The following is a 14,597-nucleotide window of genomic DNA, read 5'->3' as shown; positions in this document are numbered from 1 at the left end:
CTCACAGACAGTGTCCCAAACTGGGAATTGAACCTGGGACCCTGGAGCTGTGAAGCAACAGTGCTAACCACTGTGCTACCCTGCTGCCCGAGGACATCATAATTACATACAATAACCTCTACATTCGTTGACAGCTGCCGCCCCTTCACAAATCCGCACCAATGGCTCAATCGCTAAGCACTCGCTTTAGGTACCGATACAACTGCCAAACCCAGTCCACAAATTCCTGCCCAAACCTGAACCGCCCCAACACCTCAAATAAATAAGCCCACTCAACCCAATTGAAAGCTTTCTCCGCAACCAATGCCACACCACCTCCACTTGTCGACCCTCCAAGGGCATCATAATTACATTCAATAACATCCAGACATTTGTCGACAGCTGCCACCCCTTCACAAATCCGTCTGATTCTCACCTACCACCCCGGCACACAATCCTCTATCCGGATCGCCAGTACCTTTGCCAACAGCTTCGCATCTACATTCAACTGGGAAATCAGGTAGTATGGCCCACACTGCTCCGGGTCCTTGGCTTTCTTTAAAATGAGCAATATTGATGCCTGAAACAACGTGAGGGGGAGCTCTCCCCTCACCAATGACTCATTATGCATCTCGATTAACAGGGCCCCAACTCCGACCCAAACTTCTTGTAAAACTTGGCTGGGAACCCATCCGGACCCGGGCCATCCCCGTCTGCAACATAGAACATAGAACAGGACAGCACAGAACAGGCCCTTCGCCCTCGATGTTGTGCCGAGCTTTGTCCGAAACCAAGATCAAGCTATCCCACTCCCTGTCATTCTGGTGTGCTCCATGTGCCTATCCAATAACCGCTTGAAAGTTCCTAAAGTGTCCGACTCCACTATCACAGCAGGCAGTCCATTCCACATCCGAACCACTCTCAGAGTAAAGAACCTACCTCGGACATCCCTCCTATATCTTCCACCCCGAACCTTATAGTTATGCCTCCTTGTAACAGCTACATCCACCCGAGGAAATAGTCTCTGAACGTCCACTCTATGTATCCCCCTCATCATCTTATAAACCTCCATTAAGTCGCCTCTCATCCTCCTTCGCTCCAATGAGAAAAGCCCTAGCTCCCTCAACCTTTCCTCATAAGTCCTACCCTCCAGTCCAGGCAGCATCCTGGTAAATCTCCTTTGCATCCTTTCCAATGCTTCCACATCCTTCCTATAATGAGGTGACCAGAACTGCACACAATACTCCAAATGTGGTCTCACCAGGGTCCTGTACAGTTGCAGTATAACTTCACGGCTCTGTCCACTTGAGTCGCAACCTTCAGAGATCAGTGGACATGAACTCCAAGATCTCTCTGTTCCTTCACATTCATCAGAACCCTGACGTTGACCCTGTAATCCGCATTCAAATTTGTCCGACCAAAATGAATCACCTCTCACTTATCAGGGTTAAACTCCATCTGCCATTTTTCGGCCCCGCTCTGCATCCTATCAATGTCCCTTTGCAGCCTACAACAGCCCTCCCTCCACCTCATCCACTACTTGGTGTCATCAGCAAATATACTGACCCACCCTTCAACCCCCTCCTCCCAAGTCATTTATAAAAATCACAAATAGCAGAGGACCCAGCACTGATCCCTGTGGTACACCGTTGGTAACTGGTTTTGCCTAATCGCATCATAATTACCCCTCCCCCAATTATAAACCTTGCCCTGCCGTATGGCCCTATCCCTCTCCATTGCAATAGTGAAAGACACCGAATTGTGGTCACTATCTCCAAAGTGCTCTCCCAAAAACAAATCTAACACTTGGCCCGGTTCATTACCCAGTACCAAATCCAATGTGGCCCCCACCTCTTGTCGGCCTATCCACATATTGTGTCAGGAAACCCTCCTGCACACATTGTACAAAAACTGCCCCATCCGAACTGTTCGACCTACAGAGGTTCCAATCAATATTTGGAAAGTTAAAGTCACCCATGACAACTATCCTGAGACCTCCACACCTATCCGTGATCTGCTTTGCAATTTCTTCCTCCACATCTCTATTACTATTTTGGGGCCTATAGAAAACTCCTAACAACGTGACCGCTCCTTTCCTATTTCTAACTTCAGCCCATATTACCTCAGTAGGCAGATCCCCCTCGAACTGCCTTTCTGCAGCCATTAAACTATCCTTGATTAACAATGCTACTCATCCACCTCTTTACCACCTTCCCTACCCTTACTGAAACATCTATACCCCGGAACTTCCAACAACCATTCCTGTCCCTGGTCTAACCATGTCTCCGTAATGGGCACAACATCGTAGTCCCAAGTACCAATCCACTCTCCAAGTTCACCTACCTTATTCCGGATGCTCCTTGCATTAAAGTAGACACACTTCAACCCACCTTCCTGTCTGCCGGTACACTCCTGCGACCTTGATACCCTCCTCAGTACTTCTCTACTGTCAACACTGGCTTCTGGACTACAGCTCGTTTTCCCTGACAAATTAGTTTAAACCCCCCCCTAAGAGCCGTAGCAAATTTTCCTTCCAGGATATTGGTGCCCCTCTGGTTCAGGTGCAAACCGTCCTGTTGTACAGGTCCCACCTTCCACATAATGTACTCTAATTATCCGTGTAACTGAAACCCTCCCTCCTGCACCATCCCTGCAGCCACGTGTTTATCTGCACTCTCTGCCTGTTCCTCAACTCGCTAGCACGTGGCACCGACAACAAACCAGAGATGACAACATAGTTTGTCCTGGCTCTCAGCTTCCACCCTAGCTCCCTAAATTCCTGTTTTAAATCCCTGTCCCTCCTCTTACCTATGTCGTTGGTACCGAAGTGTACCACAACTTGTGACTGTTCTCCCTCCCCTTAAAAATTCTGAAAACACGATCTGAGACATCACGGACCCTGGCACCCGGGAGGCAACATACCATCCATGAGTCTCTTTCGTTACCACAGAACCGTCTATCTGTCCCTCTAACTATCAAGTCCCCAATAACTATTGCTCTCCTCTCTCACCTTCCCTTCTGAGCCACAGGGACGGACTCAGTGCTGGAGATCCGGTCACCGTGGCTTACCCCTGGTAAGTCAGCCCCCACCAGTATCCAAAGCGGTATAATTGTTACTAAGGGGAACGACCACAGGGGCCCCTGTACTGACTGCTTCCTCCCAGCCCCTCTTACCCTCACCCATCTATCTTCATTCTTCGGAGTAACTACATCCCTGAAGCTACTATCTGCCTCCCGAATGATCCAAAGTTCATCCAGCTTGAGCTCCAGTTCCCTAACGTGGTTTCTGAGGAGCTGGAGATGGATGCACTTCCCACAGGTGAAATCAGCAGGGCCTGTGATGGCATCCCTCACCTCAAACATTCTGCAGGAGGAACATTGCACTGCCTTCCCTGCCATCCCCCCTAGATAACTTGCGGATAAAACAAGAAAAAGAAAGAAAGAGCTTACCTGGTATTCACTCACCCCCTTAGGTTAGAGGAGGTGGAAGGGTGGGGGGCACGACAAGTGTAGTGTCTCGGGTTTAGCAACCTCCCAACTTAAATACAGGTAAAAATAAAACACTTAACCAGCAACCACTATAACAGCAATCAGCTGTTATGGGCCCTCGCAAACAATTTAAATCTGTACTACTTACCCAGCAATCACTCTGTCCTCACTCTGACAGGATTCAGTTGGAAACCCCCAACGGTAAGTTTTTAAATTCACTCACCTTCCCAGCAAGCACTCAGCAACCACTGCGTCCCGCACTATAACAGCAATCAGCTGTTACGGGCCAGCGCAAACAATTTAAATCTGTACTACTTACCCAGCAGTCACTCTGTCCTCACTCCGCCAGGATTCAGTGGGAAACCCCCATCGACCAAATGCAGTCCATTATCTCCCTCGGCCTAATTGGAGCCCCCGGTCCCTTCCCCTCCGCCACCTTCAGAAACTTCAGCCATCTAAAATCCGCCTCATACCCTCATCACCCACAGGAGACAGCGAGCTATACAATTTCCGGTAAAAAGCCTCAAACACGTATTCACCTCTCCGGCTTTGTTACCACTGTACCTCCGCCATTTCTCATCCACCTAATTTCCTTTGCTACTGCCCGTCTCCTCAACAGATGCACAAGCATCCTGGTGGCTTTCTCCCCATATTCATATACTGGCCCTGCACAATTGCCCCACTGTCTTTCACGTGGACACAAGCCCAAATTCCATCTGGAGCTTCTGTCTCTCCAATAGAGCCTCCTCAGGTGCCACTGAGTACCTCCGGTCAACCCTGAGAATGGCCTCCACCAACCTCAACCTCTCAGCCTGCTCCACCCTCTCCTTTGAGCACCTGGATCGACAATAAACCCTCCCCATATCACCACCTTCAGCGCCTCCTACAACGTGAAGACGGAAATCTACCCCGTCTTATTCTGCCCCACATGGTTCCAGATAGCCACACCAATGCTTTCACAAATCTCCCTATCCGGCAATAACCCCACATCCAACCTCCATTAGGGACTCTCCATTGTCACCCGCAAATCCACCAAAAGTGACGCCACGATCTCCAATCCAACCAACCCTGCCAACAGCGCCTTGTCCAGGACAAGGAAGTCAATCCGGGTGTACACCCGCTGGACGTGCGAGAAGCATGAAAATGCCTTTGCCCTAAACCTCTCAAAATGCCATGGGTTTGCCCTCCCATGTGTTACAATTCCTTTACCATGGCTGACACCTTCAGGGACCTGGACACGACCGGTCCAACCTAGGATCCAACACAATATTAAAATTCCCCCCCTCCAATAATCAGCTAGTGCACGTACAGGTCCAGAATACTTGCCAATTTGACAGAGCCAACACTCATTCCTCCTCACCTGCGAGAGTGTAGTCAATGTTCTGTTCAAACAGCACTCTTGAGATTTGTGAGTGTGAACCTATTACTCTGTGTGTGGTATGTATTAGGGGTAATACGGTACACCATAATGCCGAGGGGCTATTGGTGGACAGATACTGGGTCCTGATTGGGTCTTTCGCCTACTAGGCTCCACCCAGAAAGGCGGGGTATAAGAACCCAGGTTCTCCCAGCAGCCGCATTCTGTAGCTGAGCTGTTGGGGAACAAGTCTGCTCAATAAAGCCTCGATTGAGTTCTCTACGTCTCGCCTCGTGTGTTATCGATGATGCCACAATTTATTGAGCAGACTTACAAAGGAATATGGAGCTCCGGATCGCCCCAGAGTGTCTGCTAATCAGCCCCCAAGCAGCTAACTCAGCATCGGCGTTTAAGCACTGGCTGGCGTGCTTTGAGGGATACCTCAAACGGCCCCCGGCAGACCAACAGAAGACCAGAAGATGCAGGTCCTACATTCCAGGGTGAGTCCCGAAATCTTCTCGCTCGTCGAGGACGCGGAAGATTTCCCAGCAGCGATCACCTTGCTGAAAGAGACCTACATTCGGCCCGTCAACCAGGTCTATGCACGCCACCAAGAGCCGGTGCAGACTCGATGGGCCAAATGGCCTCCTTCTGCACTGTAAATTCTATGATAATCAGCTCGCGACGAGACGACAAATCCCCGGGGAATCGCTAGACGAATTCTACAATGCTCTACTGATCCTGGGAAGAAACTGCAACTACCCAGCTGTAACGGCGAATGAGCACACGGAGCTCCTGATCAGAGACGCTTATGTAGCAGGTTTGGCATCATCGCAAATTCGCCAGAGACTTTTAGAAAAAGACTCTCTCGGACTCACAGTGGCACGGGCCCTTGCGGCCTCCCTCGACGTGGCCTCCCAAAACGCCTACACCCCCCGACCGCGCTACAGCCCCTTGGGCTCCGTGGACCCCCGCCGTGATTGACCCCTCGGCACCCCCACCCCCCCCGCAAGCGTGCGCGGCCAAAACCCCAGACCACCCGGGGGGGCCCCGCTGCTATTTTTGCGGGCAGCCGAAACAACCCCGCCAGAGCTGCCCGGCCCGCTTGGCCACCTGTAAAAGCTGCGGCAAAAAGGGGCACTACGCAGCGGTGTGCCAGTCCCGGGGGGGGTCCCCGCTATCTCCGGGGAAGAAACGGGACCACGGACTCACCCCCCCCCCCCGGACGCCACGAGGGGGGGGACGGGCGCCGCCATCTTGTTAGGCCACGTACGATCCATGGGAGCAGCCATTTTGTCCATATCCGACCGCGTGCGATCCATGGACGCCGCCATCTTGGCTGACAGGCAAGGACCCCAGCGTGGACGGCTCCACGCTGCCTGAAGACAATGACCAGATGCAGCAACCACGTTTGGCATCGGTGACCCTGGACCAGTCGCGGCCCCGGACGCTCCAGACAGCAACGACGAAGGTGCTGGTGAACGGGCACATGACGCCGTGTTTGATCAACTCTGGGAGCACGGAGAGTTTTATTCATCCGGTGCTTGTAATTCGTCCAAGCACTCAAAAATTTTTCCTGCCGGCGGCGTCCCACTCCATTGAAATCAAAGGGTTCTGCATCGCAAACCTAACGGTGCAGGGGAGATAGTTCAAAAATTACCGGCTGTATGTCCTCCCCCACCTCTGCGTTCCCACCCTCCTGAGGTTGGACTTCCAATGCAACCTCCAGAGCTTAACATTCAAATTTGGCGGCCCTATACCCCCACTGACTATCTGCGGCCTCGCGACCCTCAAGGTTGAACCGCCTTCCTTGTTTGCAAACCTCACCCCGGATTGCAAGCCCACTGCCACTAGGAGCAAACGATACAGCACCCAGGACCGGACGTTTATCTGGTCCGAATTCCAGCGGCTGCTGAAGGAAGGCATAATCCAGGCCAGCAATAGTCCCTGGAGAGCCCAGGTGGTAGTTGTGAAGACCGGGGAGAAGCAGAGGATGGTCGTAGACTACAGTCAGACCATCAACAGGTACACGCAGCTAGATGCGTACCCTCTTCCCCGCATATCCGACATGGTCAATCAGATTGCACAGTACAAAGTCTTCTCCACCGTGGACCTTAAGTCGGCCTACCACCAGCTCCCCATTCGCCCCGGTGACCGCAAGTACACTGCCTTCGAAGCAGACGGGCGGCTATACCACTTTTTAAGGGTTCCATTCGGCGTCACGAACAGAGTCTCGGTCTTCCAACGGGAGATGGACCGAATGGTTGACCAGCACGGTTTACGGGCCACGTTCCCGTACCTCGACAACGTCACCATCTGCAGCCACGACCAGCAGGACCACAACGTCAACCTCCGAAAATTCCTCCAGACCGCTAACGCCGTCAACCTCACCTACAACAAGGAAAAATGCGTGTTTAGCACCGACCGTCTAGCCATCTTGGGCTACGTAGTGCGTAATGGAGTGATAGGCCCCGACCCTGAACGCATGCGCCCACTCATGGAGTTCCCTCTCCCCCACTGTGCCAAAGCCCTGAAACGCTGCCTGGGCTTCTTTTCTTATTACGCCCAGTGGGTTCCCCAATACGCAGACAAGGCCCGCCCACTAATCCAGTCCACTACTTTTCCCCTGTCGACAGAGGCCCGCCAGGCCTTCAGTCGCATCAAAGCGGATATCGCAAAGGCCACGATGCGCGCCATCGACGAGTCCCTCCCCTTCCAAGTCGAGAGCGACGCATCCGACGTAGCTCTGGCGGCCACTCTCAACCAAGCGGGCAGACCCATGGCCTTTTTCTCCCGGACCCTCCACGCTTCAGAAATTCGCCACTCCTCAGTAGAAAAGGCATAGTGGAAGCTGTGTGACATTGGAGGCATTACCTGGCCGGTAGGAGATTCACTCTCCTCACTGACCAACAGTCGGTAGCCTTCATGTTCGATAATGCGCAGCGGGGCAAGATAAAAAACGACAAGATCCTGCGGTGGAGGATCGAACTCTCCACCTACAATTATGAGATCTTGTACCGTCCCGGAAAGCTGAACGAGCCATCCGATGCCCTATCGCGTGGTACATGTGCCAGCGCACAAGTGGACCGTCTCCAAGCCCTCCACGAGGGCCTCTGCACCCGGGGGTCACTCATTTCTACCACTTCATAAAGGCCCGCAACCTCCTGTACTCCGTCGAGGAGGTCCGTACAGTCACCAGGAACTGCCAAATCTGCGCAGAATGCAAACCGCATTTTTTCAGGTCAGATAGAGCCTCAGTTTGGATTTCAAAGGCCCCCTACCCTCCACCGATTGCAACATGTACTTTCTTAATGTCGTTGACGAATACTCCAGTTTCCCCTTCGCTGTCCCCTGCCCCGACGCAGCCACGGTCATTAAAGCCCCCTGCACCATCTTTACCCTGTTCGGTTTCCCCCCCTACATCCATAGCGATAGGGGGTCCTCCTTCATGAGTGACGAACTGTGTCAATTCCTGCTCACCAAGGGCATAGCCTCGAGCAGGACGACCAGCTACAACCCCCGGGGGAACAGGCAGGTAGAGAGGGAGAACGGAACGGTCTGGAAGACCGTCCCACTGGCCCTACGGTCTAGGAGTCTCCCAACCTCCCGCTGGCAGGAAGTCCTCCCGGATGCCCTTCACTCTATCTGGTCCCTGCTGTGCACCAACACTAACCAAACGCCTCACAAGCGCCTCCTTGTCTTCCCTAGGAAGTCCTCCTCTGGAACGTCACTTCCGACCTGGCTGGCAGCCCCGGGACCCATCCTGCTCCGGAAACATGTGCGGGCGCACAAATCAGACCCGCTGGTGGAAAAGGTACATCTCCTCCACGCAAACCCGCAGTACGCCTACGTGGCGTACCCCGACGGCCGACAGGACACTGTCTCCCTGCGGGACCTGGTGCCCGCCGGAGCTCCCCACACCCACCCAACACCAATCACCACCCCCTCACTCCCGCCGGTGCACCCCACAGCCACCCCCTTCCCGGGGGGATCGGTTCTCCTTCCAGGCCCGCCCAGGAGTAAGGAAACAGAGATGGACAGCGTGATGCTCCCAGAGTCGACCGGACCCGAGCCAGCACCACCACCACCCGGGCTGAGACGATCAGAAAGGGCGACCAGGGCACCTTCTCGGCTCATCGAATCGGTTTAAGTAATGTAAATAATTCAGTGGACCAGTAAAAGCAGCATTGTTATACATAGTTAATGGTTAAGGCACCATACCGACCCTGTAAACCCCTACCACCATACCATCCACCAGCCTGCAGGGTTCCTTTTTAACAAGGGGTGAATGTGGTGGTATGTATTAGGGGTAATACGGTACACCATGATGCCGAGGGGCTACTGGTGGCCAGATACTGGGTCCTGATTGGATCTGACGCCTACTGGGCTCCACCCAGAAAGGCGGGATATAAGAACCCAGGTTCTCCCAGCAGTAACTGAGCTGCTGGGGAACAAGTCCACTCAATAAAGCCTCGATTGAGTTCTCTACGTCTCGCCTCGTGTGTTATCGATGGTGCCACACTCTGTTAAGAAATGTATTAGCTAATGTTCGAAGGCTCCTAAATGTTATTAAGATGCCCTCAGAAGGAGGGGAGATGGAGATGGTGGTCGCGATGGATGAGGAGAAGGCTTTTGATCGGGTAGAGTGGGATTACTTGTGGGAGGTGCTGGGAAGGTTTGGGGTTGATGAGGGCTTCATTGACTGGGTGCGGTTGCTCTATCAGGCACCAGTAGCTAGTGTGCGTACGAACCGGTTGAGGTCCGGTTATTTTAAACTACATCGAGGGATGAGGCAAGGGTGTCCCCTCTCCCCGCTACTGTTTGCTCTGGCCATGGCGTTAAGAGCCTCTAGGTACTGGAAAGGGCTGGTTCGGTGGGGTGGGGGGGGGGGGGGGGCGCCGGGTTTCGCTTTACAAGAGTACTCACTCTCATATATCTCAGACCTGTTGGAGGAGATGGGGGAAATTATGCGGATCTTCGGGGAATTTGTAATCTTTTGTTGTATAAATTGAACATGGAGAAAAGCGAGATGTTCGTGATCCAGGCGAGAGGGCAGGAGAAGAGACTGGGAGAGCTGCCGCTTAGAATGGTAGGAAGGAGCTTTCGATATTTGGGAATCCAGGTGGCTCGGGAATGGGAGGCACTGCACAAATTAAACCTATCCCGGCTTGTAGAACAAATGAAAGAGGACTTTAAGAGATGGGACATGCTCCCGCTATCACTGGCGGGGAGGGTACAGACCGTGAAAATGACGGTCCTCTCCAGATTTCTGTTTGTCTTTCAGTGCCTCCCCATCTTCATCCCGAGGGCCTTTTTTAAACTGGTGAATAAGGTTATCTTGGGCTTTGTGTGGGCAAGTAAAATCCCACAAATGAAGAAAGTGTTGCTGGAGCGCAGTCGGGGGGAGGGTGGGGTGGCGCTGCCGAACTTTTGTAATTACTACTGGACGGCAAATATAGCCATGATTGGGTAGTGGGGGAGGGGTCGGTGTGGGAGCGAATGGAGGCGGCCTCATGCAAAGACACAAGTTTGGGAGCACTGATATCGGCACATCTTCCGTTCTCGCCGGCACGATATTCCACAAGTCCGGTGACGGTAGCAGCACTGAGAATCTGGGGGCAGTAGAGGAGATATAAGAGAGTGGAGGGAGCATTGGTGTGGACCCCGATTTATAATAACCATCAGTTTGTACCAGGAAGGCTGGATGGTGGGTTCCGGAGATTGCAGAGGGCAGGAATTAGGAGGACGGGAGATCTATTTATAGATGGGAGATTCCCCAGCTTGAAAGCCTTGGAGGATAAATTTGAATTGCCAGCAGGGAATGGGTTTAGGTATCTGCAGGTACGGGACTTTTTGAGATGGCAGGTTCCGGCCTTCCCGCTGCTGCTGCCACGAGGTATACAGGACAGAGTAGTCTCCACGACATGGGTGGGAGAGGGGTAGGTATCAGACATCTATCAAGAACTTATGGAATTGGAGGAAACTCTGGTGGGGGAGCTAAAGGGCAAATGGGAAGACGAGCTAGGGGGAGGGATAGAGGCGGGTCTGTGGGTGGATGCCCTAAGCAGGATTAACACATCCTCACCATGTGCCAGGCTTAGCCTGATACAATTTAAGGTAGTCCACCGGGCACATATGACGGTGGCCCGGATGAGCAAGTTTTTCGGGGTAGAGGACAGATGTGCGGGAAGTCCAGCAAATCATGTCCACATGTTTCGGGCATGCCCGGAATCAGAGGGTTTTGGCAGGGTTTCGCTAATGCGATGTCCACGGTACTCAAAACACGGGTGCTGCCGAGTCCGGAGGTGGTGATCTTTGGAGTGTCGGAAGAATAGGGACTTCACGGGGTGAAAGAGGCTGACGTGTTGGCCTTTGCCTCCCTGGTAGCCTGGAGACGAATCTTATTAATGTGGAGGGACTCGAAGCCCCCGAGCGTAGAGACCTGGGTTACTGACATGGCTGGGTTTCTTAGTCTCAAGAAAATAAAGTTTGCCTTAAGAGGGACAATGCTAGGGTTCACCCGGAGGTGGCAGCCGTTCGTCAACTTTCTCGGAGAAAATTAAAAGGTCGGCAGAAGCAGAATTCCAAAAAGGGGAGGGGGGGGGGCCAGACTGTTTTATTGTTGGGTGCGGCGAAGATTGTGATGGGGGTGGAAATGTTTATTATGCCATGTTTATGTCGCTGTTATAAAAATTGCAAATACCCTAATAAAACATTTTTTTTTAAATGTTTTAAAGAAATGTATGCGCTCCATTTTTTATAGGTACTTTCAGATTTCCATGCATAAATATATCCTCTTAACAAAGATAATCTGTTAGCAGATAACAAAGGACCGTTAGCAGTTTTGTATTTTGAAGACTCTGAAACTTTCTTTTTATATTCAGAAATATTTTATAATAAACTGCCACTAGAAAAATAAGCTGTATTCTCACATTGAGTAAGTTTAAACTCCTAGACGCTCATTTAGGATGTCTGAGATGACGAAGATCTATGCTGAAAAAATAGGATGTTTGATTTTGAGCGACTTAGTCAAAAAACCTTTGATTAGAAGGTAATTGAAACTGTTTAACCTGGAACAGTAATCTCTCCCAAATGAGAGCCGACCTGTTCTTTGCAGGAAAAATGGCTTTCCCTCCTTCAGTGGCCAAGTCAGAAATAGATAAGTAAGATTAATCATTCAGGTCAGGAAAATCCGAAACCGACCACATTGGATAGCCTCAGCCAGTATGGGAATTGAACCAGCACTGTTGGTGTCACTCCGCATCGCAAACCATCCATCCAGCCAACTCAGCTAACTGACCCCTGTGCCAAAATAAATAACTTGTGGTTTTTTTTTTTAAAGCACCTTATGTCCTCCGAGCATTCCAAACTATTTCATAGATAATCAATTACTTCTGGAATGCAGTCACTGTTTTGTAAGCAAACGTGACAGCCAATTTGCATACATAAAGAGTAGTGAAATAAATGACCAGTTAATCTGCCTTGTTGATGTTGGATAAGAGATGAATATTGGCCAGGACACTGGGTTCTTCTTCAAATAGTGTCATCGGACAGGATTTTCTACCTTCATATGTAGAATGAAATAGAATCTTGGTTTAACATGACATCCAAAGATAACGGTCGTCCAGAAATCTCTCAATTCTGTATTTAAATTCTAGCCTAGATTAAGTCTGAAATCCTGGAGCACTTGAATCCACAACCTTCTGACTCTGATCTTTAGAAAACAGAATGTGAGCATGTCAGTTCCTTTACTAGCTGAACCAAGCTAACATTCGTCCTCATTTAGATTTCTGTAACTATTTTTTAATTAAGGCTTCATTAGCCTAGCCAAGGTTCTATATAGTTCTGCAACAAAGCAGAGTTATTTAAGTTAACAACCAAGAATGCTGCCAGATATTAAGGTAAATCAGTCCACATTTTATTCAGAGATTATTGGTTTGAAATTTAACACTTTTGTGTTTCAATGATCTCTTCATGTGTAGTAATAATTAAATAATTGTTTCAGAATAATATCTGTGAGTACGCAAGTACAGGGTGGTGATGTAAACCTTCATGAGAACGTACGATGTCATGGCGTTCCACTGGTGACAATCAGCCGTGGGCGAGTTGTCTATGAAGATGGCATGTTTACTTGTGCTGAGGGGACAGGAAAGTTCTGTCCACTTCGACCCTTTTCGGAGTTTGTGTACAAGAAGCTGATCCAGAGAGAAAAGGTAAAGTTGACTATAGTAATGTACGTTCTTTTCCACTGGCATGGAGAAATGTACAACATTTTTTCATTTGCTTGGTTTTAATTCTTGGTTTTAAATCATATGGCATTTGGAGGAGAGGAAAACGAGCTGCTATTTTATGGTTTTAGTTTGACATACAAGGTACCAACCAAATGTTGACTTTGCTACTCTTGTATGTTTTGAATAATAGAGTAGTTTACAATCAATCTTACATTGATAAAGAATGATCAATCCTGCTTAGATACATTGAAGCTGTAATTTCCACCATGTCCTATAGGGGCCTTCGATTGAGTTATCCTACCAATTATATTCCATCTAATGCTGTCTTCATTATCCACCTGAATGTATAACATTTAAAAAAAGTTAGATGTCAGCTACACTGCTGAGTTTGATAGCTTGGTCAGAAGGCATGAACATGTGGGGCTGGAGGCAGGAGCAGAAAGCTTAAATTTTGCAGGCTTGGGTAATCTGTTTTGATTAAGCATTTTATACTTTAAAATTAGTAGCCTTCCAAAGTGGTGTAGAATTCTTTAAGAAAAGTCTTTGCTAATATTGAAAACATTGTTCCTAGTTCTTTCTGGAATGGACTTTGAAATTGCAGAGGTTGTCAACTAGGTGAACTTAAGTCTCAGCAAAGTACTTAAAGCCACATTGCACATGAAAAATTAGTGTGTGTGGGCTTTAGGCCTCGAACAGGGGACAGCATAACAGGGAGGGCAACTAGTACCGAGCATAACTGGGAGCTAGAAGCAGCATTAAAGGGCTGCTGAAATCATAACTATTCCTATTGGGAGTAAGATGCAGCAGTACGTCATGGGAAACAGTGGGCCCCTGGGTCTTTCTTACAGTAACAGTATAGAAATAGTAACTAACAAATCGTGGAATTGTATTGTGACGGTGGAGGTCATTTGACCTGTTGCATCTTTTGCTGCCTCTAAAAGTGTTCTCTGCTTTCTTCAATACCTTCAAATCTGTTTTTTTTTTATGTTTTTCAAATATTTGACCATTGCCTTTACAATGTTTATGGATTTTTCTGTATCTGGATGGCAATACATGACCTGAGAAAACTCTGTAGAGAAAATGACTTTAATGCCTCATTTGTTGAATGTTAAAAGAGTAAAGATTTAAATATTGGAGTAATTTTAAGAAAAAAGCTCCACTGACTTGGAACTAAAGCACATAGCAAACTGAGACAGTACTGGTACTGAACGTGAATGACTTGTACGAGGTATTGCTCAGCATTCAAAAGATTCAAACAAATCATATAACTCTTTCTCTGTTTCATTGAATTTAAATTATATGGTTTGCTCTATCCAGCTTTGTCTTCCATCATTTTTGTGTTTGTATTTATTTTGTTCGTTCTCTTTCTTTCAAGCTTCCATTTGCTTACTCTCACTTTGTCTTTTGCGGGCTCATGTTCCACTTGCTCCACTGCCCTTCTCTTGTATATGAAATGAACAACCTCTGGCATTACTTGGGAACACAAAGCAACTACACCAGCTGCTCAAGTAGCAGAGCCAAACTCAAGCACAAGATACTTG

At 49.5% G+C, this 14,597-nt stretch overlaps 1 protein-coding gene across 1 annotated transcript in view; it reads left to right on the top strand.

Moving 5' to 3' along the window:
• LOC140410623 (dihydropyrimidinase-related protein 5-like) overlaps positions 1-14,597 on the top strand; it is a 116,145-nt gene that overhangs the window by 82,607 nt on the left and 18,941 nt on the right. Inside the window, exon 10 of the mRNA XM_072498939.1 lies at positions 12,831-13,038. Within this exon, the coding sequence (XP_072355040.1) occupies positions 12,831-13,038 (208 nt within the window). The remainder of the gene's footprint in view (positions 1-12,830; positions 13,039-14,597) is intronic.

The sequence above is a fragment of the Scyliorhinus torazame genome, chromosome 4 (genome assembly GCF_047496885.1).
Source record: "Scyliorhinus torazame isolate Kashiwa2021f chromosome 4, sScyTor2.1, whole genome shotgun sequence".
NCBI lineage: Eukaryota > Metazoa > Chordata > Chondrichthyes > Carcharhiniformes > Scyliorhinidae > Scyliorhinus > Scyliorhinus torazame.
This window is presented reverse-complemented; position numbering and strand designations above follow the sequence as displayed.